The sequence below is a fragment of the Macaca fascicularis genome, chromosome 3 (genome assembly GCF_037993035.2).
Source record: "Macaca fascicularis isolate 582-1 chromosome 3, T2T-MFA8v1.1".
NCBI lineage: Eukaryota > Metazoa > Chordata > Mammalia > Primates > Cercopithecidae > Macaca > Macaca fascicularis.
The window spans coordinates 143,527,839-143,553,610 of NC_088377.1; the positions used below are offsets into that span (position 1 = coordinate 143,527,839).

Below are 25,772 nucleotides of genomic sequence, written 5' to 3' on the forward strand. Positions count from 1 at the left end.
ATTAGTGATCCATTATAAACACAGGTCTATTTCTGGGTTTTCTATTCTGTTCCATTGGTATATATGTTTATGTATCTATATCATACTATCTTAAGAGTATTAAATTTAAAGTAAATTTTTATACCCAGTAGGGAAAGATCCCTGTTGTTCTTCAAAATTGTTTTTGCTATTCTTGATATTTTGCTTTTTAATATGGACTTTAAATCAGTCTAACTCCAACCAAAACCAGACAGAGGTAAAGAGACCAGAGCTCTCTTATTTCTACTAGGTAAGGATACAAGGATAAGACAGCTGTTGTAAACCAGGAAGAGAACCTTTACCAAGAACCAATCATGTTGGCACCCTGATATTGGACTTCTAGGCTCCAGAACTGTGAGAAATAAATGTTTGTTGTTTAAGCCACCCAGCCTCTGGTATTGTTATAGCAGAAGGTTCTTTGATGGCTATGCATTACCCTTTTATCAGATTGAAAGTTCTCTTTTTTTGTCTCTAGTTTTCTGACTTGACTTGGTTTTACTGACAGGATTAGATAAAGAGTTGGATAAGAGAGATAAGGGGAGGCCCAGTGAGAATTTTAAATGACCACCAAGTTTCTAGACTAGTGGGTAGATGGAGATGTCATTCACCAAAATTCTGAATGGAATAAGAAAAACAGATTTATGAGGGAGAACTGGCTAAATCTGAGGTGTTGGTGGGACACTCAAATAAAGATATCCTATGCTCTCCTCACATGTGGCTATTCAGCATTTGAAATGTGGCTAGTACGGCTGGGCAGGGTGGCTCACGCCTGTAATCCCAGCACTTTGGGAGACTGAGGTGGGAGAATCACTTGAGGTCAGGAGTTCGAGACCAGCCTGGCCAACATGGTGAAAGCCTGTCTCTACTAAAAATACAAAAATTAGCTGGGTGTGGTGGTGGGCGCCTGTGATCCCTGCTACTCAGGAGGCTGAGGCAGGAGAATCGCTGGAACCTGGGAAGCAAAGGTTGCAGTGAGTTGAGATCGTGCCATTGTACTCCAGCCTGGGTGACAAGAGTGAGACTCCATCTCAAAGAAAAAAAAAAAAAAGAAATGTGCTAGTCCAAAATGAGATGTGCTCTAAGTGTTTACATTGGATTTTGAAGATTTAGTATTAAAAATCTAAAATATTTCATTAATATTTTTCATATTAGTTATATGTTAAAGTGATATTTTGAATATAATGGACTAAATAAAACATATTAGAATTTCCCCTTAAAAAAAATTTAATGAGGCTTCTAGAAAATTTAAAATTATATATCTGATTCTCATAATATTTCCATTGGATAGCATTACTATGGGCACTTGGAGATACAAATTTGATATTCATGAGATGTAGATTTGTGAATATAATCTTACAGGTGGAGTTTAGACCAAGGTGTACATGCATCTGGCCACAAAGTATGTTGAGTAAGAAAGTACTAATGCACCTAACACACAGATTTGACTTACAAAACTCCAATTACCAATAACCTTTCAGGAACATACATAACCACAATGTAAGTACTGAGATTCTATGTTTTGATGAAGCCAGACCACAGCTCACATAAAAAGAAAAAAAATTACAGAAATGTAAGCTTTTTCTTCTCTGTAAAATTTGAACATAAATTCAAAGGAGCTTGACTGATAGCTCCACATAAGCCAAAACCATAAACCAACCTGATGAAAAGGGTCGTCTCTATATTCTTTTTTCACACATGGATTAATTTGAGGATTTTCCACATCTGTCTCACTGGTACAAGATGAATGGCATTCTGCACAATGTAACAAGTCTTCCCATAACACATCTTCTGTTTCAGATTCTGGCCTTGCACTCTCAGAATCCTGTCTGGAACTTGAACAGCGAGAGCTGCAACTAGTACCCGATTTAGGGGCATCCTGAAATCAAGATATTCTTTGACATTAATACAATTTATGTACCCTTTCCAACTCAAAGGATTCTACAGAACCCGTATATTGATACTTTTTGCTAAAACAACAAATACACCCTCAAAAGACAGTGAGACAGCAAAACATTACAAAATATATTAGTTTTTATTCAGTAATAAAAAACCCTCACATCAAAATTTATTTGATTTCATATTTCAGCTCAGATATTACTTTGCATACAAGGGTTGTATCTATTTTCTCTTAAACTTTATATGAAGTTCACAACTCAGGCACAGAGAGTAGTCTAAGTGCATATGGTCTGCACGGTGAACATTAACTGACTTTAATTGATGTTATTAATGGCGATACCATTGGCCTTCCATATCCATGCATTCCACATCTGCAGATAAAATACAATATTCCTGAGATGCAGAACCCACAGTTTTGGAGAACTGGAGGGTGAGGGCTGACTTTATGTGTCATCAGGTTCCACAGGGCTGACCGTGAGACTTGAGAATCCTTGGATTTTGGTATTTGTAGAAGGGCAGGATATCCACCAATCCCACGTGGATACCAAGGAATGACTGTATTTTCTTATTCTAGTCTTCTTTTTTTTTTTAAGCAAGAATGGATTTATCTACTGTTTTTGTTTTGCAAATGGAAGTGAAATCAACATAAAATTGGTATCTAAACCAAGAAGGTAATTGCCAATTCATGTTCTTGAGATAATCTGTGGTATAAAAGTAAAAAACTAAAACAAGTTAAATAATTTCTAATCAGTTTACTTTATCCTGGGAGTCTGTAATGTACAAAATAAAAATGAGTAAAATTTTGATTTAAATTAATTAAAAATAACTTTTACTGAATAAATCATGGTCATAGCCATCCTTTATAGTCAGGTATGTTCAAATTCTTTTGTTTTTTTTTTCTGCTGTCCTCTGTGACTAGATTTGTCATGTACCTTTAAAATGCATTATATTCCTTTGTCTTTCCTGTGCTATCACCGTGTTCAGACTTTATCATTTATACCTTCATTGCTATAAGCACCTCCTAATTGATCTTTGCCTAAAAGGCCTTCCTCTTCTTTCCAGATTAACCTTCCTAAAGCACAGCTGTTCTTTGACTCCTCTAGTCAAAATCTTTCCTTGGCTTCTCACTGCTCCCCTGGATAAAGTTCTGACTCCTTCACCTAGCATGTTCATCTTCATATGTGCTACTTTTTGACCTTGTCTTCCACTACATACCACAACCTTTTTCTCCAGTGACAGTAGGCTACTCCTGAGTCCCTAAGCATGGCTTGTTCTTTGCTTTGATTATGTTCCACCCTAGGCCTTAATTATGCTCCTACCTCTTATCATTAATCCTGCACTCCTTTAAAAAGCTGTTAAAAATTAAATGAGCATGGGAACTTTGAATACAAACCTGGCACAAAGCAGGGGCTCAACAAATGCTACCTTAAAGCCACCTACCTAGAGTGATCACTTTGTCCCTGAAGTGAGTTATTATTATTATTATTATTATTATTATTTTGAGACAGAGGCTCACTCTGTCGCCCAGGGTGGAGTACAGTGACACGTAATCTCCACTCACCACAACTTCCACCTCTCAGGTTCAAGTGATTCTCCTGCCTCAGCCTCCCGAGTAGCTGGGGTTACAGATGCATGCCACTGCAACTGGCTAATTTTTGTATTTTTAGTAGAGATGGGGTTTCACCATGTTGGCCAGGCTGGTCTTGACTTCAGGTGATCCACCCACCTTGGCCTCCGAAAGTACAGAGATTACAGGCGTGAGCCATCAAGCCCGGCCTGAAGTGAGTTATTATTTATATTCATTTGACAATAAATTTTGCACTGCTTTCCAGAATCAATCTCTCTCTCTATATATATATACACACACACATATGTATATATATACACAGGTTACCTACATATACCTAGTTACTCCTGAGTAACTAGGACTACAGGAGCCCGCCACCACACCAGGCTAATTTTTGTATTTCAGTAGAGATGGGGTTTTACCATGTTGGCCAGAATGGTCTGGAACTCGCGACCTCAAGTGATCCACCCACCTCAGCCTCCCAAAGTGCAGGGATTACAGGGGTGAGCCATGGCACTGGCCTCTTTTTTTTGAAGCGGGACTACATGCATGTACCACCACGCCTGGCTAAATTTTGTACTTTGTTTTTTTTCTTTTTGAGAGATGGGGTTTCGCCATGTTGCACAGGTGGGTCTCTAACTTCTGAGCTCAAGGGATCCGCCCACCTCAGCCTCCCAAAGTGCTGGGATTACAGGTGTGAGCCACCGCATGTGCGACCAATATTGTCTGTCTTAATATTCATGTGTTTAATATTCTCAAATAGATTGCAAATCTCAATACACTACAAGTCCACAAAAGACGGATTTTTTTTTGTTTTTGGGCCATCTCCTTACCACAGGTAACAAAATACCTCGAGTGAATGAGGTACAATATTAACAATTAATCTACTGATATTAGAATGGGGATTATGAATCCCCATTCTACAGTGTGTTAATAGAGTGTTTGTGGGAGAATGGCTGTTTGTTTAGAAAGAAGTAAAAAGAAAAACTTTTAAAAGAGAAGAAAATGATTAATAAGTAAAAACAAAATAAATATAGAAAGAAGAAGAAGACAAAAATCACTCTGCTTTGTTTTATAAACAACACTCCAAAAATATTTCAGGTTCTCTAATGTCACTAGTTTTCATTAGCAAGGCACAGAAAGCATTAAGCTTTTAATAATTGCTAATTTAAAATTTGTGATAAAGATAGTTTATTATCTATAACTTCTGATGCAGACTTGCTAATCAGATTTGGAAATAGTAACAGGATTAAAGGCCTGATGACTTTAACTGAAACTAATTAATGATTACCTGATTAAGAAAATATATATAATTCTTTAGAAGTGTTTTTTGCCAAATGCAGATTAATAAGTGGGTTTTTTTTAGATGGAATCTTACTCTGTCACCAGGCTGGAGGGCAGTGGCGTGATCTTGGCTTACTGCAACCTCTGCCTCCTGGGTTCAAGCGATTCTCCTGCCACAGCCTCCCAAGTAGCTGGGACTACAGGCGCGTGCCACCACAGTCAGCTAATTTTTGTATTTTTTGTAGAGATGGGGTTTTACCATGTTGGCCAGGATGGTCTTGATCTCTTGACCTCGTGATCTGCCCGCCTCAGCCTCCCAAAGTGCTGGGATTACAGGCGTGAGCACCGCACCTGGCCAAGTGGGTCATTTTATACATTTAAAAATCTGGCTGGAAAACCTAAAAACTATCTACAATATTTGTGTGATTAATAGTGAATATTACTACAAATTGCCAAATAAAGTGTAAAAAAAGAAAATTTTAGAATTGAACTGTTCAAATTAAAACACATTTGTTTTGGTTTGTACTGCTCATCATTTCAAATCTTGAGACGCCCAAACCGAACATATAATCAAATTTAGAGAACACACAGTATTTATTTGAAGGGAATATGAACTTAAAACATAAATGTTTTTTGGGGGGGTGGAAGGAAAATTGTTTAAAAAAACTCAGAAGTTAAATAATTTTCCCAAGGTCATTTAAATAGTCTAACTCCAAGCCCATGGTTTCTTCATTATGCTTCTCATCAAATGTTACCTTTCTGAGATGAAAAGCTAACCTACAATTGGGAGTAAAAATTGAACAATATTTGTAGAGTTGAACAAAGCAAGACAGAGTAGGAAACAGAAGAAACACTTAAAAGAAGCTGTCAGTTCCCTAGGATGCCTCCTGCATCCCAGATAACCAAGTAACTCCTCCCAACAGAACACTGGAAGAAGTCAACTAGATATAGTAGAGAGTAGAAAAAGGCAAAAAACGGGGATTAAATGAAAGTCTACACATTATATGACAAGATTCCCACCTCATCCCCAGTTCCTTTGGTGCCAAACACCAGAGCAGCCTGTTTTATTACCTACTACTGCCATCCCACTAGAAGATTGGACGATTCTTCCCTAAAAAATACATGCCCCTAAAAAGTTTATCTATAGATATCGCCATCTGGGAGGCTTACAACGAATGGCTAGGTTCCTGACCCATTATCTTACAATAAAGCCCACCAATCCCATCCATGCACAAAATACTTCCCCAAAGAATTTTCTTTTTCATTTTGTTTTTCGTTTATCATTGGAATACTTTTATAAAGAAAAACTAAAGTTCAAACTACTCTATCTTTGGCTCCCGAGTCTTTCTGAAAAGACCTTAGTAGTCTTTGATAGCTTCCTTGCTCTGTCTCATATTGTAAGAGGTTCCACGGTCATTTTGTGTATTTCCTGCAACAAACAACAACCAGGAATCAGTCACTTCTTCAAGAAGTTGTTTTGTTTTTGTTTTGTTTTGTTTTGTTTACTTAGTGATAAATGGCACAATCTAGGTGCTAGAGATGCTTGCTCATTTGTGTTTGGGTGGGTCCAAATGATTTTTTCATACCTCACTCTTAAAGAAAAAAACATTACTAGTAATTTGAAGAGAGTACAGTAATTTATAAAATAAATTTAAATTTATAAATAAAAATGCAAAAGAGCACTACAAATCTTCTGTTTCCATTTTATTTATTCAAAGGAGGCTTTATTTTGCTTTTTTTTAGAAAAGCCCTTTAAAGCTGGTTTAAGAGTAAAAATTTTTGAGAACTGAATGCAGCTTTTAAAATATCACCTAGTCTACATTCTTCACTTTATAGATGAAGAATTTTATAGCCATATTTTATATTCATGTAATTTCTTATATCATTAAAAAAGATGTGAATCAACCAATGCTTACTATCAGACTTACTTAGCTGGAAATCAAGATTTTAAGCAACTTTTTAATTTAAAAGTTAAAATTAATAGGTTGAATAATGTTCTGCCCTTCAAGAACCTCAATCGTTTAAAATACAGTTGCAAACCAACAAGAGCAAAGATCATGGAGTAAGAAAAACACCTCTACTGCCAAATAATTTATTCTGGGAGAGAGGTCAAACAGCCCTCCAGCTCCCTTGCAGCACCAACTGACTTCTAACAGTACATACAGTAAGACAAAATTTTACAAGCTTGGTTATCTGGTTTAGGAACAAGGGACACTACATCAAATGACGTGGGTGAAGAGGCAATGGAGCAGACACACTGGCATTAGTGTCTGCCTAATGGCAACCACTGGGAAAAGAAACAAAACCACAATCACCAGAAAGATTAACCAGAGACACAACCACAAAGCAGAGTGTGCCAAGAATAGTAACTCTTCTAATCTTAATACTCTGAAGGCAATCATATTCCAGCATAGCGTAACATGTGTTTTTTTTTTACAAGTTTAACCCAAAACCATCAAGGAAAAAAATACTAACATAGCTCAAAAAGAGTAAAAGGTAATGTTTATAAAAAAGTGATAAAACAGTGTAATTTATTTGCCTTAAAGCCAAATGTTCTACCCTCAGATTAGAAACTGAAAATACAACTGAATGAAATTCTTTAAATAATTTTAAGCTCAAGAGATATGATATAGTTGAAAAGGGTTTAGAGACAATAAAAATTAATAAGGAAAAAGGGAAACAAAGAAAAAAAACTGAATTTTGCAGTATGGGGACTTAATAACTGGTGACAGCAATGTGAAGGAAGTTACTTAAAAATAATAACTTTGCTATGATCAAATGTATAAAGCCTTTCAAATTGTAGAAAAGTGAACATAGGAGTGTGCAGATTCTCTCTCCAGAATGATCTTCGTTAAAAGCAAACAACAAGCAATGTATGAGTCTTCAAAAATAATGCACAAAGTGAGCTCAAATATGTGGCTATCTATCAATACATGTGCAATACATAAACATAAAACTGCTATTTTATAAATCCAGATCACACAACAATAAATATTGATAATAATGTGAAATATTTATTTCAACAATTTTTAATTGTTGAAAGAAGTTATAAATTAGTAACATATAAAATAGATATGTATGTATATACTTAAGGACAAAGTATATACCTCATTAGGGTAATGTTTCTTATAATGGTGTGACTTTCTATTCCGAAGAACGCTTTCAGAAGTCCTGTCCACGTGACGACGTAATGAGTATCCTGTTTCAGGACCTTCCTCACTGGAGACTTCATCAGAGACATTTGTTACTTTCCTTTGGGTATCCTAAGTGGGGAGTACACAAAGAGGATTATAGGTAATTTCTAACCAACCTTTTAGCTTTTAAACTATGAAATTTGAAATTACACATACATATATACACATAACTTCAAAATATCCTCAACTACCACAAAGTAACTAATTAGTATTACCTGATTTTCTGAAAAAATATCTTAAATCAGTGACTATACTTTTAAAGCATTTTTACTTTTAAAAGTACTTCAATAGCCATTTGTCAAATATTATCCCATAATATTTCTGTTCATAAAAGGATTTGAAACAGTTTCCAAAAACAAGAAATATGCCAGGCACAGTGGCTCAAGCCTGTAATCCCAGCACTTTGGGAGGCTGAGGTGGGAGGACTGTTTGAGGCCAGGGGTTCGAGACCAGCTTGGGCAACAGAGCGAAACTCAGTCTCTTAAAAAAGATAAAAATAAAAAATCAGCCAGGCATAGCAGTGCACACCTGTACTCCCAGCTATTCGGGAGAGTGAGGTGAGAGGATCACTTGAGCACAGGAGTTTTAGGCTGCAGTGAGCTATAATCGCACCACTGAACTCCAGCCTGGGCAACACAGTAAGACCATGTCTCAAAAAACAAACAAACAAACAAAAAGAAATATAAACAGGAGAAAAGCAGAACAGAGACCACTTAAAAGAAGGTGAAAGAACATATTACACTATTTTTTCAAACTGGAAAAGCCATCAATTGTAAGACACACCACTAATTTAATAATGGTTTATAGGACAAGAGGAAGTAAATAGCAACTGCATGTGTGCACATGTCAGACAACATTCTACACACATCAATGTGTAAAAGATATCCAGAGTTTAGAAATTATGAAATTAAATGACTCTAAAGCATACGTTTTATTGATATTTTCATGTTCCTCATACAACTTTACTATGTAATATTAATACAAGCCTGAAAACGTGTTTGAAAGCTGTATGACTGAAAATTTATCTGCTGAATGATAACAGTGATGAGAGGCTCACATCATCAGAGCTAAATGCTGAAAAAAATCTAAAATCAGAGTGAGGGACTACATTCATTGCAGGCCCATGCTGTACTATGGTTACTGGTACTGAAAATACATGAACGTTCAAGTAGTAACATATACTTTACCCAAAATTAGAGAATCCTCTTTTCTTTATTTTCCTCAACACAATATGTTCATGCTCACATTCCCAAATGTAACAGAGGTAACATCTTTTAATTTGACTCTCTCTATATTTTTTTACAGTAACAGCTTCTAAAGAATAAACTGTTCAACCAAAAAAAATTCAGTGAAGCAAAGAAATAGAGACATCACATTAAGCTTTGTTGCAATAAAACCAGAGTCTCTCTATTTTGGAAAAGTAAAGAAATAATTGTTCTCTTTAACAAATATGTCCCCAGTAAGATTTTTTCCAGATTAAAAACAAAACAAAAGAAAACAAAACAGATATGTTGACACCACAGGTAATGAATGCAGGAAAAACAAGGTATCTTCTTATAGAGAACATGAATGGAAAACTGGTTTCCTAGTTCAGCTTTCTGAATTATTACATGTTCCACTTAGTGCAAATTCTTACACACATAGAAGTAGGGAAAGAAAAAGGCTTAACAAACAACAACTGTAAGTTATAAAGTGCTTTTAACGTTTTGGGGCTAGCCACAGTGGCTCATGCCTATAATCCCAGATCTTTGGAAGGCTGAGGTGGGTGGATTGCTTGAGTCCAAAAGTTCGAGACCAGTGTGGGCAACACGGCTAAGCCCTGTCTCTACAGAAAAAAAAAAAAAAAAAATTAGCTGGGCATGGTGGTACCTGCCTGTAGTTCTAGCTACTCAGGAGGCTGAGGCGGGAAGATCATTTGTGCCTGGGAGGCTGAGGCTGCTGTGAGCCAAGATCACACCATCTCACTGCAGCCTGGATAACAGAGTTAAGACCTTGTCTCAAAAAAAACATTTTGGAAAAACTGAAGCCATCAATTCAGAAGGTGTCAGATTATATCGTCAATCAAGTTTAATCACAACACTTTATCTCATTTACAGTTTCGTGTTACAAAGGCTCACAGAATTAATTCTGGAGAAAATAGTTCAAGGGCAACTACTATATCTAAGTCACTTCACATTAGCTAATATAAAATCACACAGGCAAACTATTTTAAAAATCACACGTACTTTGCTAGGACCATCCCTGGAACGCAGTGTTCCTGCGTTCCAGGCTGTCTCTTCTGGTTGAATAGTTTCACACTGAGGTTCATGGTTTTGTATTCCATCTTCACTGCTTTTAACAGTCTTTTTCCCATCAAGGGATACATAGCCATTGTCAGTTTCAGTTGATTTATCAATTGAATTCTTTGCTTTCTTTGATCTAAAAATTAAAATATGCAGGAGAATGTTTGGACTTAGCTTATTTTGGATAGGTTACTGATAGCAATTATAATCTGTTAATAGTTATATCAGATAGCTACTTCTCTAAATTTTAATGACCATCCTATTTGTATAATAAATAATTTAGAAATACATCTAACAGCTAGAATAAACATGTAAATTAATGTCTCCTATTTCAGCTTACTTCAAAGGTTTTGAGGTCTTACAGACAACAATTCTAGGAGACATGCCCTAACTTATCAAAAAATTCTTAGTAAATCAAATGGTCTTTGAACAAAATCTAGAAACAAAATTTTGCCCATTTCTGATTAAAAATATATTTTGAAGTTTATTTAAAAAATGATCTGTCAGGTTAAGTTGCAATTCATGGTTTAACTTAGTTTGATAAATTCATTTTAGTACACAACTCATTTTAATATACAATGAAGACACAGGTCTTTTGTAACATAAAAAGATATAAAAAAAGGAAAATTTTAAATAAGTTTCTAAATAATATAAGAAGTGAAAAAGAACACAAAGAAAATAAAAGAGTAATCTCTTTCACCCACTGAAATAATCTCTGGAAAAGATATTAGTAATAATGCAGCTTATAAATATCTAAAGGGCTAGAATTGAGGATATTTATAAGAATAAATTTTTTTTCAACATACAAAATATAACATGGGAAATAAGATGTTTTTTACTAACAGGCAAACACTTGAGTCCTCTTCAAAGACTACAGCGGGTGAAAGAACAGTTATTCAAAGGAAATGGTTAGTAGAAATATGAAGTTAGTCCCACACAAAATTAAAATGTGCTCAATGCAGATTAAGTCTATCATAAAACATTTTTAAAGCAATTATATTTAAATAAATTCCCTTGAATTTTTGTTGGAGGGATCAATTTTGCAAGTAAGGAAAAATAAAAATAGTATATTGCCTTCAGTTAGGTCAAAAACCAAAAGTTTTTAAAAAATGCACACATACCAAAAAACCCCACATTAGTTTTAACACTAAGTTACTCAGTTCTATTGGAATCTGTATTTTGGAACTGAGCAGGACCTTAAAACTCACCTATTCAAAATGCTCATTTTGGAAACAAGGAACAAGAAGCAGTCTAAGTGACTTATTTAAGGTCACGCAGCCAGTTAGAAGCAAAGCTTGCACTAGAGTACAGACCTTCTGACTATTAAGTTAATTATATTCTCCATACTACCTCAAACTGCCCACTCTCCGGGAAACTGCCTGTTAGGATTTCTTAACACACTCATCAACCTAGAAAGTTTCTGTCTTATGCAAACTGGCCCCCTTCCTTCCTTGTCCTTCTTCTGCAAGGTTCCAAAAAGACCATCATTTCCCATATACTCTACAGAGCTCCAGTGCTTTTTAGTCATTCAGAGCACATCTCCACAGAGTTGCAAGACTGAAAAGTCAAATCTCCAGATCCTTTACTTTCTGTATGATCCTCAGAAGCATGGAGAGACCAAGGGAACAATAAGCCATAGGATAAAGAGGATGGGGAGAGGGAGGAACATGAATTACAGGAGAGAGGAAAATGGGCAAAAAATAGAAAATAAAAGATGCAGAGGAAACATGTTACTTTCTCTGGGAGAGAAAGTGACCAAAACATTAGTTATTGTTTCCTTTACCTCTCCCTTGAACACTGTGCAATGTGCAGATGTGGAAAAAGACCAAGTGAAGTTAAGTTACTTGATATCCTGAAAATGTCAGAAACTCAAAGATAAGGAAGAGAGAATGTACTGGAAAGGTATTTAAAAAGGTTCATGAAAATCAGACTGGGCTGAGAAGGGAGACGAAAAGGGGGATAAATTAGGTCAAAGAAGATGGAAAAGTTGGTAGAACCATTAATCAGACAATATATGCAAGAAGAGAAATTTATTTAGGAAGAAAGATGGAACACTCTGAGAAATGTTAGTAGGCAGCTGAAAACATGAGCCTGGAGGCCAGCAGTCGAAGTAGAAATAGTGGCTGAAAATTTGGGAACGTGTAGAATGAACCAGACTCTACAGGGTTAAAAAAGGGTAAGGTAGGGGGGTGGGGGTAGGCCAGTAAAAGGGTCTTTGAGTCTGTAGTAACTGTTGCTTTAACCATTTTTCTAAGGAGAATGTATTCTTTCCTTAACAGGGCAGGGTAAATACTATGTGAAACCAGGAGAAAGAGTACTGGTAGCATTCATCCCAAATGATACCTTTCAGCTATCTCTCAGTTCCTCCTGTCCTTACCTCTGCTTCCTTCCAATCTTCTCTGGGTTGTTGCTCTCCCCACTATCTCCTCAAAGTTCATGTTACACTCTCAGGAGACAAGAACAGTAATTTACTAAGCTGTAGTAGGTATTTGATGCTTCTCATGAACCCTATGGAGGTAAGTTGCAAACTAAGCTGCAGTGGCAAAAGAAAAATGCTAAATGTAAGTATTATTCTCAGAGTTTACAAAGAGAGGCAGCCTGGTAGTAGCTGGTAATGAAAGCACTTGCAAGAATATCAATGGAGTGGGACAGCAAGAGCAGCCCAGTGATAGTCAATAATGGAAGCCCATTTAGGGATAATATTAGAGAAGAGTACCAGATGCAGCCTGGCAGGGTTAGAAGTTGACCTATATAAAGGCGACAATTGGAATAAGTAAACATATTGAGGATAATGGGAATCAAATTTTTCTCACTGATAGAGAAAGAAGATATAAAAAGAAGAAGAGGCCGGGCGCGGTGGCTCATGTCTGTAAACCCAGCACTTTGGGAGGCCGAGACGGGTGGATCACAAGGTCAGGAGATTGAGACCATCCTGGCTAACACGGTGAAACCCCATCTCTACTAAAAAAACTACGAAAAAATTAGCCGGGTGTGGTAGCGGGCACCTGTAGTCCCAGCTACTCGGGAGGCTGAGGCAGGAGAATGGCGTGAACCCAGGAGGCAGAGCTTGCAGTGAGCCGAGATCGCGCCACTGCACTCCAGCCTGGGTGACAGAGTGAGACTCCGTCTCAAAAAAAAAAAAAAAAAAAAAAAGGGAGAGATAGAATGAACCCTGCAGGACTGTATTTGAATTGGAGCTATCAATGCAAATTGATGGTGTATAATACATCTAGATAGCTATAGAAATAAATATAATTGTAAAGGGCCAAATATACATTTTCTAGCTCTGCTCATTGAAAAGGTCTGGGGTTAACAACACCCCAGTTGCAACAAGCACATCTTGAACTCAGATTTTGGTTTCTATATACTACTCTTCTTGAAAAAATAGTTGATTCCAGGCTGGGACAGAGGAAATACAAGTTGAATCCAAAACATTTTGTTGTGCCAGAAAGTAAGGAAATGCTCAAAGACTGATACAGATATGTCAGAAAGCAAGGTTAATTGCTCAAAGGGGTTCTATGGCCAAAATTAGGTCAATCTGATCATCAAAATAAATAATGACAGTAAAAAATTGAATAAAATAGAAATCTAGGAGTAAATAAATAAAGGAAAACTTCTCTTTAAAGCAGAATGCCAACTAATAAATGTAGAAGGAATGATAGAGTTAGAAAAATAACCACTTGGAAATCATAATAATAATTAGGGCAAGAATAATCTATAGATGCTAAAGCTAGAAGGTGAAAGCAGCATAATAACTGGGTCATGGCCAGGCCTCCACATCCACAGGTTCCATATTTGTGGATTTAACCAACCTCAAATTGAAAATGTAGTTAGGCTTACTATGCTTGCACCTGTACTGAACAGGTACAGACATTTTTTTCGTCATTATTTCCTAAGCAATACAGTATAATAATGATTTACATAACATTTATACTGTTATTAGGTATTAAAAGAGGATTTAAAGTAAATGAGAGGATATGCATGGGCTATATGCAAATATTATACCATTCATACACAAGACTTGAGCATCCTCAGAGGCTGGTATCTTGTGGGGGTGTGGGGGTGGTGGTGGGTGGGGGTATCCCAGAACTAATCTCCCATGGATACCAAGAAACAACTGTGATTTTGTTTGTTTTGTTTTGTTTTTAAGAGAGACAGGGTCTCACTCTGTCTCCTAGGCTGGAGTATAATTGGCAAGAGAGCTAAATTCCAATTACTGCAGGCAAAGAGGGTCAAAAACTGTGGCTGCTCCAGGCAGGTTTAGTTTTACCACTGATTGCTATATGACTCATGTTGGCATTAATAAACAAAAGTAACTACCTCAAAGGACAGTATTGATAAAATTTATCAAAAGGAACACAGGTTACTGAGACTCAGATGTTTAAGTAATTCCTCCTGTTGCCTTGTTTTAGGGAATAAAAATACAGTAAAGGCAGTGGGGATGAGAGATTTATTTAAAAAACAAATATTGTAAAATTCTACTTACATTTTTAAAAGGGAAATTAATTCTATTTAACTTTAAAACATGCACAAAAATAAACAGGATGCAAGAAAAATTGCATTTTGATTTTAAAATAAACATATATACTAAAATCACCATCCCTCATCAAAAATGGAAAGCAGAAAGTAGCGAGTATTACGAATTAAAGTATTACTGTACAGGAAGAAATATTTTTTAGTATTACACACACACACACACACACATCTCTACCTTCTGACATTTACAATTCATGCATATAATACTCATTTCATAAAACTAGAGTTAACGCTATTTTCTTAGATCAACCCAAATACCACAAATCAAAGGCACCTGGAAGCAAGGTTAGTAGTATCTTGAAAACAGGAGACATACATCTCTATACTGCTTTTATTTCTTCCATGATAGAAGCAGTATTTCCTAGACATGCACAGTGCACCCTTGGCAACACCCTCAGCAAGGAAAAAGCCCTAGAAGCTTGGAACCGTTGAAAAGAACCCTGGCCTGAGAGTGGTGGCCTCCTGGCTCCGCTGTTATTAGTGATTACAGTGTTATGAAGAATAAATTAAGATGAAATCAGTGAAAATGTTTATTTGTAAATTGCAAATATTGTAGTAATGTATTAGCTTACTCCTAGATTTTGAAAAACTGTCTACCAAATTAAGCATAAAAATAATGAGAAAACAAGCCGGGCCTGGTGGCTCATGCCTGTAATCCCAGCACTTTGGGAAGATGAGGCGGGCGGATCATGAGGTCAAGAGATCAAGACCATCCTGGCCAACATGGTGAAACCCCTTCTCTTTTAAAAAATACAAAAATTAGCTGAGCATGGTGGTACGTGCCTGTAGTCCCAGCTACTTGGGAGGCTGAGGCAGGAGAATTGCTTGAACCCGGGAGGTGGAGGTTGCAGTGAGCTGAGATCACACCACTGCATTCTAGCCTGGCGACAGAGCGAGACTCCATCTCAAAAAAAATAAAAAATAAAAAATAATAATGGCCAGGCACGGTGGCTCACGCCTGTAATCCCAGCATTTTGGGAGGCCAAGGCAGGAGGATCACAAAGTCAAGAGATCAAGACCATCCTGGCCAATATGGTGAAACCCTATCTCTACTAAAAATACAAATATGAGCTGGGCGTGGTGGAGTGCGCCTGTAGTCCCAGCTACTCGGGAGGCTGAGGCAGGAGAATTGCTTGAACCCGGGAGGCAGAGGTTGCAGTGAGCCGAGATTGTGCCACTGCACTCCAGCCTGGCGACAGAGCGAGACTCCATCAACCCCTCTCCAACAACAAAAAAAATACTACTACTACTACTACTACTAATAATAATAATAATGAGAAAACAGCTTATATTTAGAAGACAGCTCAGTCAGAATCTCAGTTTAATGTGGATCCGATATAACTCTAGCCCAAACCAAAGAAAGCTGTGATTTAATACTACCAGAAAATGTCAAATTTCTGGTAGGTTTTTCAGAATGTTGAAAATTGATTACAGACTTTCATTTGCCATTTTGAGAATCCCTAAGAGTCTGAGGGATGTTAGAAACAACAAGACTGATTTTCTATATCTTTTCTGACTCTATCATTCCATGATTCTCTGAGAAAAAAAATCACAAATTTAATTCTGTTCTGGGTGTTAAAGAAGCTTGCAGGGGTAACTTAAGGGCTTTTCCTAGGAATATCTTTCTATGCTGAGGGGGAAGGACCTCCAAGAAGGCCCAGCAATCCAGACTTAGTCATTCAGCCAGTCAGTGAACCATCATAAAGTTGCCGCTCTCCCCCATCACTGTGCCTTAGCTGCTCACTCTCCTATTCTTAGCTTCTTGAGTTTAGCTTAGTTTCTATGACCTTATCAGATTTCTGAGAACTACTCTTCTTGTAAAAACATTGCATATCCAACTCCCTGTCTAAATTCACTTCAAGACCCAACTGAAATGTGAAGCCTTCCTGACTCTACTTGGCAGAGATCATTGTACCCTCCTTTGTTCTCCTAGGATATTCTGTTTGCATTTGTAACACTGTATTTCAGTGGTTTATATGTGATTTTCCTCCACCAGCTTATGAGCTTCAGCATTGTCCTCCCAGCATGTGACTCAATGCAGGGCTTAGGATGGTACTTCTCAGATATTTCTTTTTTTTTTCTTTTTTTGAGACAGAGTCTAGCTCTGTCGCCCAGGCTGGAGTGCAGTGGTGCCATCTTGACTCACTGCAACCTCCGCCTCCCGGGTTCAAGTGATTCTCCTGCCTCAGCCTCCCAAGTAGCTGGGATTATAGGCACATGCCACTATGCCCTGCTAATTTTTTGTATTTTAATTTGATCTCGTGATTTAGAGACAGATAATCAGAATAAAACTAGATCACATGTTAACTAATATGCCTGACTGACCTACCTTTAAGATTCCTGTCACATTTAGCCTTAGTATTTACTGTTTTTAACACTAAAGTGAAAATTAAAGATTTAATGAAGCTGGGTGTGGTGGCTCACACCTGAAATCTCAACACTTTGGGAGGTTAAGGTGGGAGAATTGCTTGAGCCCATGAGTTTCAGACCAGCCTAGGCAACATAGTGAGAGGTGTAATTCCTGTTTGCTGTTTTTCAGCGATATTGTCACAGTGAAATGAATCTTAGAGGACATGAAAGGAAAGAAAGAAAACTTAGGATTCATGTGACTTCTGAAGTAAGTACTATGCTGAACGACACACAATCAAGATGTAATTCATCCTATTCAATCTCTTTAGTAGAAAATATAATATATTAAACTACATTAATTAAATTATAGTAATAAATTATAATATCAAATATATATTTAATATTAATATAATTAAATTATTAATATGATTAAATTAAATATAAAAATATAATAATTAAATTACATTAATTAAGATAACAATTCATTGAAATTAAAGTACTAAATCCTTAGGAAATACAATTGATTTGTATCTTTTTTTTTTTTTTTGAGACAGAGTCTTGCTCTGTTACCCAGGTTGGAATGCAGTGGCACGATCTCACTACAACCTCCATTACCTGGGTTCAAGCAATTCTCCTGCCTTGGCCTCTCAAATAGCTGCAATTATAGGCACCCACTAGCACACCCGGCTAATTTTTGTATTTTTAGCAGAGATGGGGTTTCACCATGTTGGCCAGATTGGTCTTGAACTCCTGACCTCAGGTGATCCACCCGCCTCGGCCTCACAGAGTGCTGGGATTACAAGCGTAAGCCACCGTGGTCAGCCTCTATATCTTTTTAAATTGATACTTTCTTAGACTTTGTCAGGTTCATAAAGGTTTATTAAAGTAATTCCCAATTTTTCAAATGAGAAATACTATGTCATTTCAAAAATAATAGTTTTATCTTCAGAATAAAATGTACTTTGAGATGACAAATAGTACCTTTCCAACTTATAAATACAGGGTTTTAAAATAGTGGTTCTCTTAGTTGGGCATGGTGGCGAATGCCTAGAGTCCCAGCTACTTGAGAGTCTTAAGTGGGAGAATCACCTGAGCCTGGGAGGTTGAGGCTTCAGTGAGCCATGATCATGCCACTGCACTCCACCCAGGACTACAGGAGTGAGACCCTGTCTCAAAAAAAAAAAAAAAAAAAAAAAGGGTGGTTCTCTCAGTGTGCGCAGTGAGATAGGTTAAAAATATATATATATACAAAAATAGAATAGTGGTCCTCATCCTAACATCTAGAAAACCATCAAGATACCATACACAAAGCTTAGATATCTATGTTGTTATTAATTTATTTTCCTATCAGTTACGTTAATAGAGATAACGGAAGTATCCAGCTTTTCAATTTATCATCAGAAACAACTTCGTTAAGTCTTAGTTGATAAGTTGGTAAGTGTTTAGTTGATAAGTGCTTAGTTTAACCACTTCCTGTCTTAACAAAGTCTGAAAGAAGAAAATATCAAGATCTCTGAACTCAGCTTAGGACTTCTAAAATTAACATTTCTCTTAAGATCTTCTTGTACCTAATATTTTTAAAAGTCTCATTCATATGCTGGCAAACCAGCCCCCAAATCAGATAAACACAGTACATCTTTAAAAATATTTAGACGTACAGCTGTCATGATTAAAGAGAATAAATCCAGAGTGAGTTAGCCACGACAATGGACAGCCACTGAAATGGCAGTCAAGATCATGGTCATGCTGCTGCCCAACAGGAGGAATATTTAAGTCTCTATTTCATTTGATAAGAGAAATACAGTAAACTTCCAAAGGTATCAACCTACCAGTTTTAGGGAGACTGAATACTACACATAATATCAGTTGTAGACAACCAAAACGAATGATTCCCAAAAAGTGAAATATATCCACTATGCTATTTATAACTGCTTATCTGGAAATGCTCAAGAAACTGACTTTGCAGTGACTAAATTGTTGCATGCCAATGTTAGAAAAGGGAGCTATATTACATCTAAGTTAGTTATGTGTAAAACATTTTTTTAAAAAAAGACTAAAGAAGAGAGAGATATAGACAGAATTCAACCCGTTAAAAAACGAAAACAAAACATACTGTCTCTGGAAGAAGAATAGGTGATTGGAATAGAAAGAGTTATCACTCAATGCCATGTTACTGTAAACTATTAAAATATGGAAAACTTTCCCAAAAATTACAATCAACGAAAATATGCCCAGGATATAACTGCTTAGTTCTACAATGCATGATAAACTTTATCCTAAGAGCACAATCACAAATTGATGAAATATGGTATTAGTGAAAGAGTTAACAAAGTGACAGAATAGTTATTTGCAGTATCCCTTTTCTTGATTAATTTAGTACCTTTCATCAGTTACACTCAATATTTTGAATACAGCTTTTTAACTTTTTCACATTTATTATAGGTATATATAAACTAGTAATATAACCCTTAAATGTTTTGAATATTCAAAATAATAATAATACAGGCTTGAGTTAGGTTTAATTTTTTTTAATGTTTGCTATAATTATATTTTCCTATTTGTTAGGTCTTCATTGATGGTACGACTATACAAACTATACAAAAAGCTATTTTTGTATAGTTGTATACAAAAAGTCATTTTTATATAGTAAAAAAATGCACATGGTACACTGTACAAAAGTAGAATTACATACTATAATATACATTTTATTAACTTAAATAACAATGCCTATATGTTTTATTTCAGATAATTGTGGATAATTGAGGCAAGAACTTAGAAAAAAAATTATACAATTCACATGACATTTTAATACAGCCAATTCTGACCTAAAACGGTGATAAAAATAAATTAACCAATTAATACAAGTAAAATAGAACTTGAAATATATAAAAGAAACCAAAATCAAGAAATCCTGGCCGGGTTCCGTGGCTCACACCTGTAATCCCAGCACTTTGGGAGGCCGAGGTCTGGTCAACATGGTGAAACCCCATCTCTACTAAAAATACAAAACATTAGCCAGGCATGGTAGCGCATGCCTGTAATCCCAACTACTCGGGTGGCTGGGGCAGGAGAATCACCTGAACCCGGAAGGTAGGGGTTGCAGTGAGCTGAGATCATGCCACTGCACTCCAGCCTGGGCAACAGTGCCAGACTCCATCCCCCCCCCACCAAAAAAAAAAAAAAAAGAGAAATCCTAGCTAAATATGCTTTGGTATATTCATTCTCATATAGATGTATTTATACATGACCCAAATAAACTTTATGGTGTCTATTTTTCCATTATCTATACTATTATAATTTATCAAAATTCATAATGAGGCTGTCACATTTAAAGTAATTAATACTCATTACCTGAGATTGAAGTGCCAGAAAAGGGATAGTGCTATCTCTACACCATATAAAGCCTTAAATAAATACAAACCCTGATAAAAAGAAAGCAGCATGCCAGAGATCTCTGAAGACAGCGCCAACGCTGTGAGAGGTGCTTGTACCGTGGCTCTGAACTGCTCCCTCTTGTGTGTTATCTGTGGTACTAGAACCATCTCCTTCCCTATGTACTTCCAAATGGGCTGCTTTTCTTAATTTCCTTCGTCAGAAGAGATTAAGAATGGAAGGCAGCTTTAATATTTTAATAACCACTTTCTCAGTAGTACAATCAAAAATTTGGAAACCATAAACACAGGAACTTTACTTAATACATAATAAAATTTAGATTTACTAGATAAAATTTAATCCAAATATCATGATGCATAGTCAAGACCAATTTCTAGAAATGTTAAGGTATTGGTCCTTGCTTATATTGGCAGGTCAGTGGACAGAAGGTTGTAAGGATTGCATTGGACGAATATTTACAAAAGCATTTCTTCCCTATTTGAATGCCACTTATCTGCAGGTGAAGAAAGAAGAAAATTTAGATCGGAGAGAATTATAATCTAATTTATCAACATTGCTATTTATCTAATGTAGGTATTATCTTTTAACAATGAGATGGGCTTAAATCTCAGCACCCAAAAACTACAAATTTCACAATCTCTTAGCAATGATATTCAAAAGAGGACCTGCTCCAAAAGAGCCTTAAAACAAACTCCAGTGTGCTGAGTGGCCAGTGAGACACGCTATGTTTACTGAATCAAGGGTAATATTAAACGGATTCAAACAGAATTTAGTGGCGGGGTATGGTGGCTCATGCCTGTAATCCCAGCACCTTGGGAGGCCGAGGTGGGAGGATGGCTTGAGCCCAAGAGTTCAGACTAGCCTGGACAATAAGGTGAGACCCTGTCTCTACAAAAAATAGGCCAGGCACGGTGGCTCACGCCTGTAATTCCAGCACTTTGGGAGGCCAAGGCGGGTGGATCACAGGTCAGGAGACCAAGACCATCCTGGCTAACACAGTGAAACCCCATCTCTACTAAAAAAATACAAAAAATTAGCCGGGCGTGGTGGCAGGTGCCTGTAGTCCCAGCTACTCGGGAGGCTGAGGCAGGAGAATGGCGTGAACCTGGAAGGCAGTGCTTACAGTGAGCAGAGATCGCACCACTGTACTCCAGCCTGGTGATAGAGCGAGACTCTGTCTCAAAAAAATAAATAAATAAAATAAATAAATAAACAAAATAAAAAATAAAAGAACTAGTCAGGTGGGGTGGCATACACCTGTAGTCCCAGCTACTCAGGAGGATGGGGTGAGAGGATCACTTGAGCCCAGGAGGTCCAAGCTGCAGTGAGCTGGACTCCAGCCTAGGTGACGGAGATAGTGAGACCCTGCCTCAAAAAAAAAAAAAAACAGAAAAAAACAAAACAAAACAAAACAAAACAGCATTTAGTAAATACAATTTAGCTGAAATTTTTTCTAGGTTTTTGTTTTTGCCAAAGCATCTTAGAAATACAAGATTTTATAAGTAGTAGGAATTATTAACAATCTAGCTAACATATATTGTCTACATAGATATTAAGTGACTAGAAATGAGCTTCAAGAAAAAAAGAAACAAACAAACAAAAACACAGGCATATGGTCTTAAAATGGCCTTGAAGCAAACATAGAAACTAAATCATTTGGTAATTGATTCTGAAGCTCAGTGGTTTTTTTGAAAGAGCAACCTTACAAGATAAGATTTTAGTCTATGAAGATAAGAGGAGTCAAGAACAATTGTGGATTCAAATTACATCAATGTACAAAAAGATTACTTTTTAAAAACAGTACCTTCTTCTTTTACCCCCTGTACTTAGAGGAGGTTTGGGCGTCCTTGTGGAAACAATCTGGCAGTGCACAGTTCCCAGGAGCAGCATCAGCCATATCGGCCCAATCACCTCTGTGAGAGGTATGCTGTGTGGGCTAGAAGTGGAGCAGAATAATACTATTGCGGCAACTACAAAAAGGGAAAGAAAATACGCTTAATTATAGATCTGACAGTCACCTCTTCAAAACTCTTAAAATTGTTTTTACATTATTTTTTGCCAAAATATTTTTCTAAATTTAAATGAGTTTAAAGTATTACTACAGACAAGCTCTTTCAGACTGTTTTATTGTCTGCCACAGCCTAACCATGGTATTTAGTAATAAACTCTTGGAACAAGACAACACCCAACATAGTCTCTAAAGTACACCTCAACGCTGCAATGTAAATCAGATGCATATGAATCTAAGGACATTGCTAAGTAACATCACAATCAGAGAACCACCCTAACCTCAAGTACATTATTTGTTTTACAAATAAGGAAATCTTATGATAAGTGTATATAATACAGCTATAAAGAGCTTCGTATTAATAGAGGTCTATCTCCTTAGAATTAATAACACATTTACTTAGGCATAGTTTCCAGAGAAACCACTAAACACCCATCAATGCTAACCATTACTACATGAAGGGAAATCTTGTTTTTGCCTATACAGCATCCCTTAGACTTTCTGGATATAAACTGTCTTTACCTTTGTCTCCCTCCTTTATCCATCATCACATATTCTTATTTCTCCCACCACAGGGATAGACATGTAATCTAGGCTTGTCACAGTCTTAGTAAGTCTGAATACAAAAGTTCATAAAAAGATGGGCAAGTGACCTAAGCAGGGCCAATCAGTCTTTTTCAGGGACTAATATAGGTGCTTCAAGACCTTTCTCCTAGATCACAAACACTAAAGACTATGAAAAAATGAAATTGCTAGGGGCCACCTTAACCACCACCTAGAAAGAGCCAACCTAAGAATGTGACCAGCAAGACCAGAGTCAACAGCAAAAAGAAGATATTATCTGAGCCTCTCAATCCAGCCATGCCTGAATCCACGGCCAGGGAGTACCTAAAATAAAATGTAAATATTAGAAGATTTTTGGTTATTTTCTTAAGTGTGATCACTGTAATGTGGTTATATGTGCTTACTTTGAAGAGATGCATATTGATGTATTCAGGGGTAAAATGTCTCAATGTATATAATTTACTTAACAAAATAAGTAAACATCCCAAAATGTTAATCATTGGTAAATTAAAGAGATGGGTATTTGGGTGTTTAGGGTGACCATATAATTTACCATCTAAACCAAGACACTTTTGAGAGTGAAAGGCACCAGGACAACATGAGTAAACTTGGGGTTGGACAATCCCAGCCAAACTGGGACAAATGGCCACCCCAGCTGTTGTACTATTCTATCTAGTTTCCTGGGGTTTTTTTTAGTTTTTATGATAAACAGTAAAAATAACGACCAAAAAAACCAACTTCTTGCAAAAGCTAGTTTGCATTTAGTTTCTGCCACCTGCAATTCAAAGAATCCTGGTCTAACATACCAAAAGCTTAAAACATCACTTAATCTGCTAATATACTTAAAGAGTATCATGAAAACAAATTTCAGCTGTATATAACTGTAAGTAATAAGGTTCCTTAAAAAGAAAAAAACAAAAAATTTAAAATGTCAATCATCTTTATGAATTACCCTGGAATTTAACCCAAATTCTCTAGTTCTTCCATAACAGTCTAGAATTTTGAAAAGCAGAGTCTTTTTTGTTTTTAGTATGAATTCTAATGTGACTTTTATCAAATCTTTAATATTTTTGAGCCTTGGTTTAATCTTCTGTATATCTACATAGTACACAGCATACATATACATATAGTAGTACACAGGCACTATAATAGGTTTTAGGTGAGGTAATGCATGCAAAACATTTTGAAAAGTTGCTTATACACAGTAAATGTATACTGAACATTGGGAATAACAGCTTTTTTTTTTTTTTTTAGCCACCATTAACTCTAATTTTTTTTTGGAGATGAAGTCTCGCTCTGTCGCCCAGGCTGGCGTGCAGTGGCGTGATCTCGGCACATTGCAGGCTCCGCCTCCCAGGTTCACGCCATTCTCCTGCCTCAGCCTCCCGAGTAGCTGGCACTACAGGCGTCTGCCACCATGCCCAGCTAATTTTTTGTATTTTTAGTAGAGACAGGGTTTCACCATGCCATTAACTCTAATTTTAAAAGGGGCAAATACAAATGCTTACTTAAGAAGTTCAGAGTTTCAGACACAAAGGAGAATATCTTTTAAAACTTTAGGTTTTATATAGTTATTTATCTGAACTCTTTCAGCTCTGTGATCATCATTCTCTGTAATCCTAGGTCTGGGAGCATACAAATTATATTTTCTGTATATCTTAACAGGAAGTTATTACATATTGTGAAATTCTGATGACAAGCCTTTAGAAAAAGAGGGAGGAGCTACTTTCTTCCTCTCTTTTTCCTTTTTTCTTCTGGCTCTCTCTCTCCTAAAAGTGATTATGTCCCTCCCATGGTGTCAGTTCCTGAGACAGTGGCTTTTCCTCCATGACTCTGGTATCACTTCTCCTTTTTGTTTTCCTCTCAAGTGAAGGTTTAGAAGATACATGGAGAGCCGGGTGTGGTTGCTCCTGCCTGTAAACCCAGCACTTTGGAAGGCTGAGGTGGGCAGAACACGAGGTCAGGAGTTTGAGGCCTGGTCAATACGGATAAACTCCATCTCTACTAAAAACACAAAAATTAGTTGGGCGTGGTGGCACACGCCTGTAGTCCCAGCTACTCGGGAGGCTGAGGCATAAGAATCGCTTGAACCTGGGAGGTGGAGGTTGCAGTGAACCAAGATCATGCCACTGCACTCAGCCTGGACGACAGAGCGAGACGCTGTCTCAAAAAAAAAAAAAAAAAAGAAGAAGAAGAAGAAGATATACGGAGAAAACATTCACTTATTTTTTATAATGCTGAATTATACTTTTTGAGCATTTAATGAAGTCCTACAAACTAGACAGTGCTGCTAGAGATTTCTGCTGGGGATCAACTAAGACAGAATGTTGCTGGGCACAAACATTTCCACGGCAGGACTTCACGTACTGGGCAAGTGGAACTCTAGGAGCAGGCTGGATGCAATGGCTCAACATCTGTAACCCCAGTACTTTGACAGGCTGAGGCAGGCGGACTGCTTTAGCCCAGGAGTTTGAGACCAGCCTGGGCAACAATGCGAAACCCTGTCTCTACAAAAAAAATTCAAAAATTAGCTGGGAATGGCGGGGGAACCTGTAGTTCCAGCTATGGAGGTGGAGGTAGGAGGAATTATCAAGCCTTGGAGGTCGAGGCTGCAATGAGCCATGACTGTGCCGCCGCACTCCAGCCTGAGCAACAGAGAGAAACCATGGTGGCTGATACCT

The 25,772-nt window shown here is 37.0% G+C and overlaps 1 protein-coding gene across 14 annotated transcripts in view; it reads right to left on the reverse strand.

Annotated features, from left to right (window-relative positions):
* The window catches only part of PHTF2 (putative homeodomain transcription factor 2), a 159,506-nt gene that overhangs the window by 25,622 nt on the left and 108,112 nt on the right, over window positions 1-25,772 (reverse strand). For 6 of the 14 annotated variants that reach the window (XM_005550385.4, XM_045388646.2, XM_005550386.4 and 3 more), the window contains 5 exons: window positions 22,324-22,489; window positions 20,548-20,712; window positions 10,185-10,377; window positions 7,873-8,028; window positions 1,676-1,894 (listed from right to left, as the gene is read on the reverse strand). In XM_005550385.4, coding sequence (XP_005550442.1) covers window positions 1,676-1,894; window positions 7,873-8,028; window positions 10,185-10,377; window positions 20,548-20,712; window positions 22,324-22,489 — 899 coding nt within the window. The remainder of the gene's footprint in view (window positions 1-1,675; window positions 1,895-7,872; window positions 8,029-10,184; window positions 10,378-20,547; window positions 20,713-22,323; window positions 22,490-25,772) is intronic. The other 8 variants (XM_074035673.1, XM_065541034.1, XM_074035674.1 and 5 more) reach the window with 4 other exon arrangements.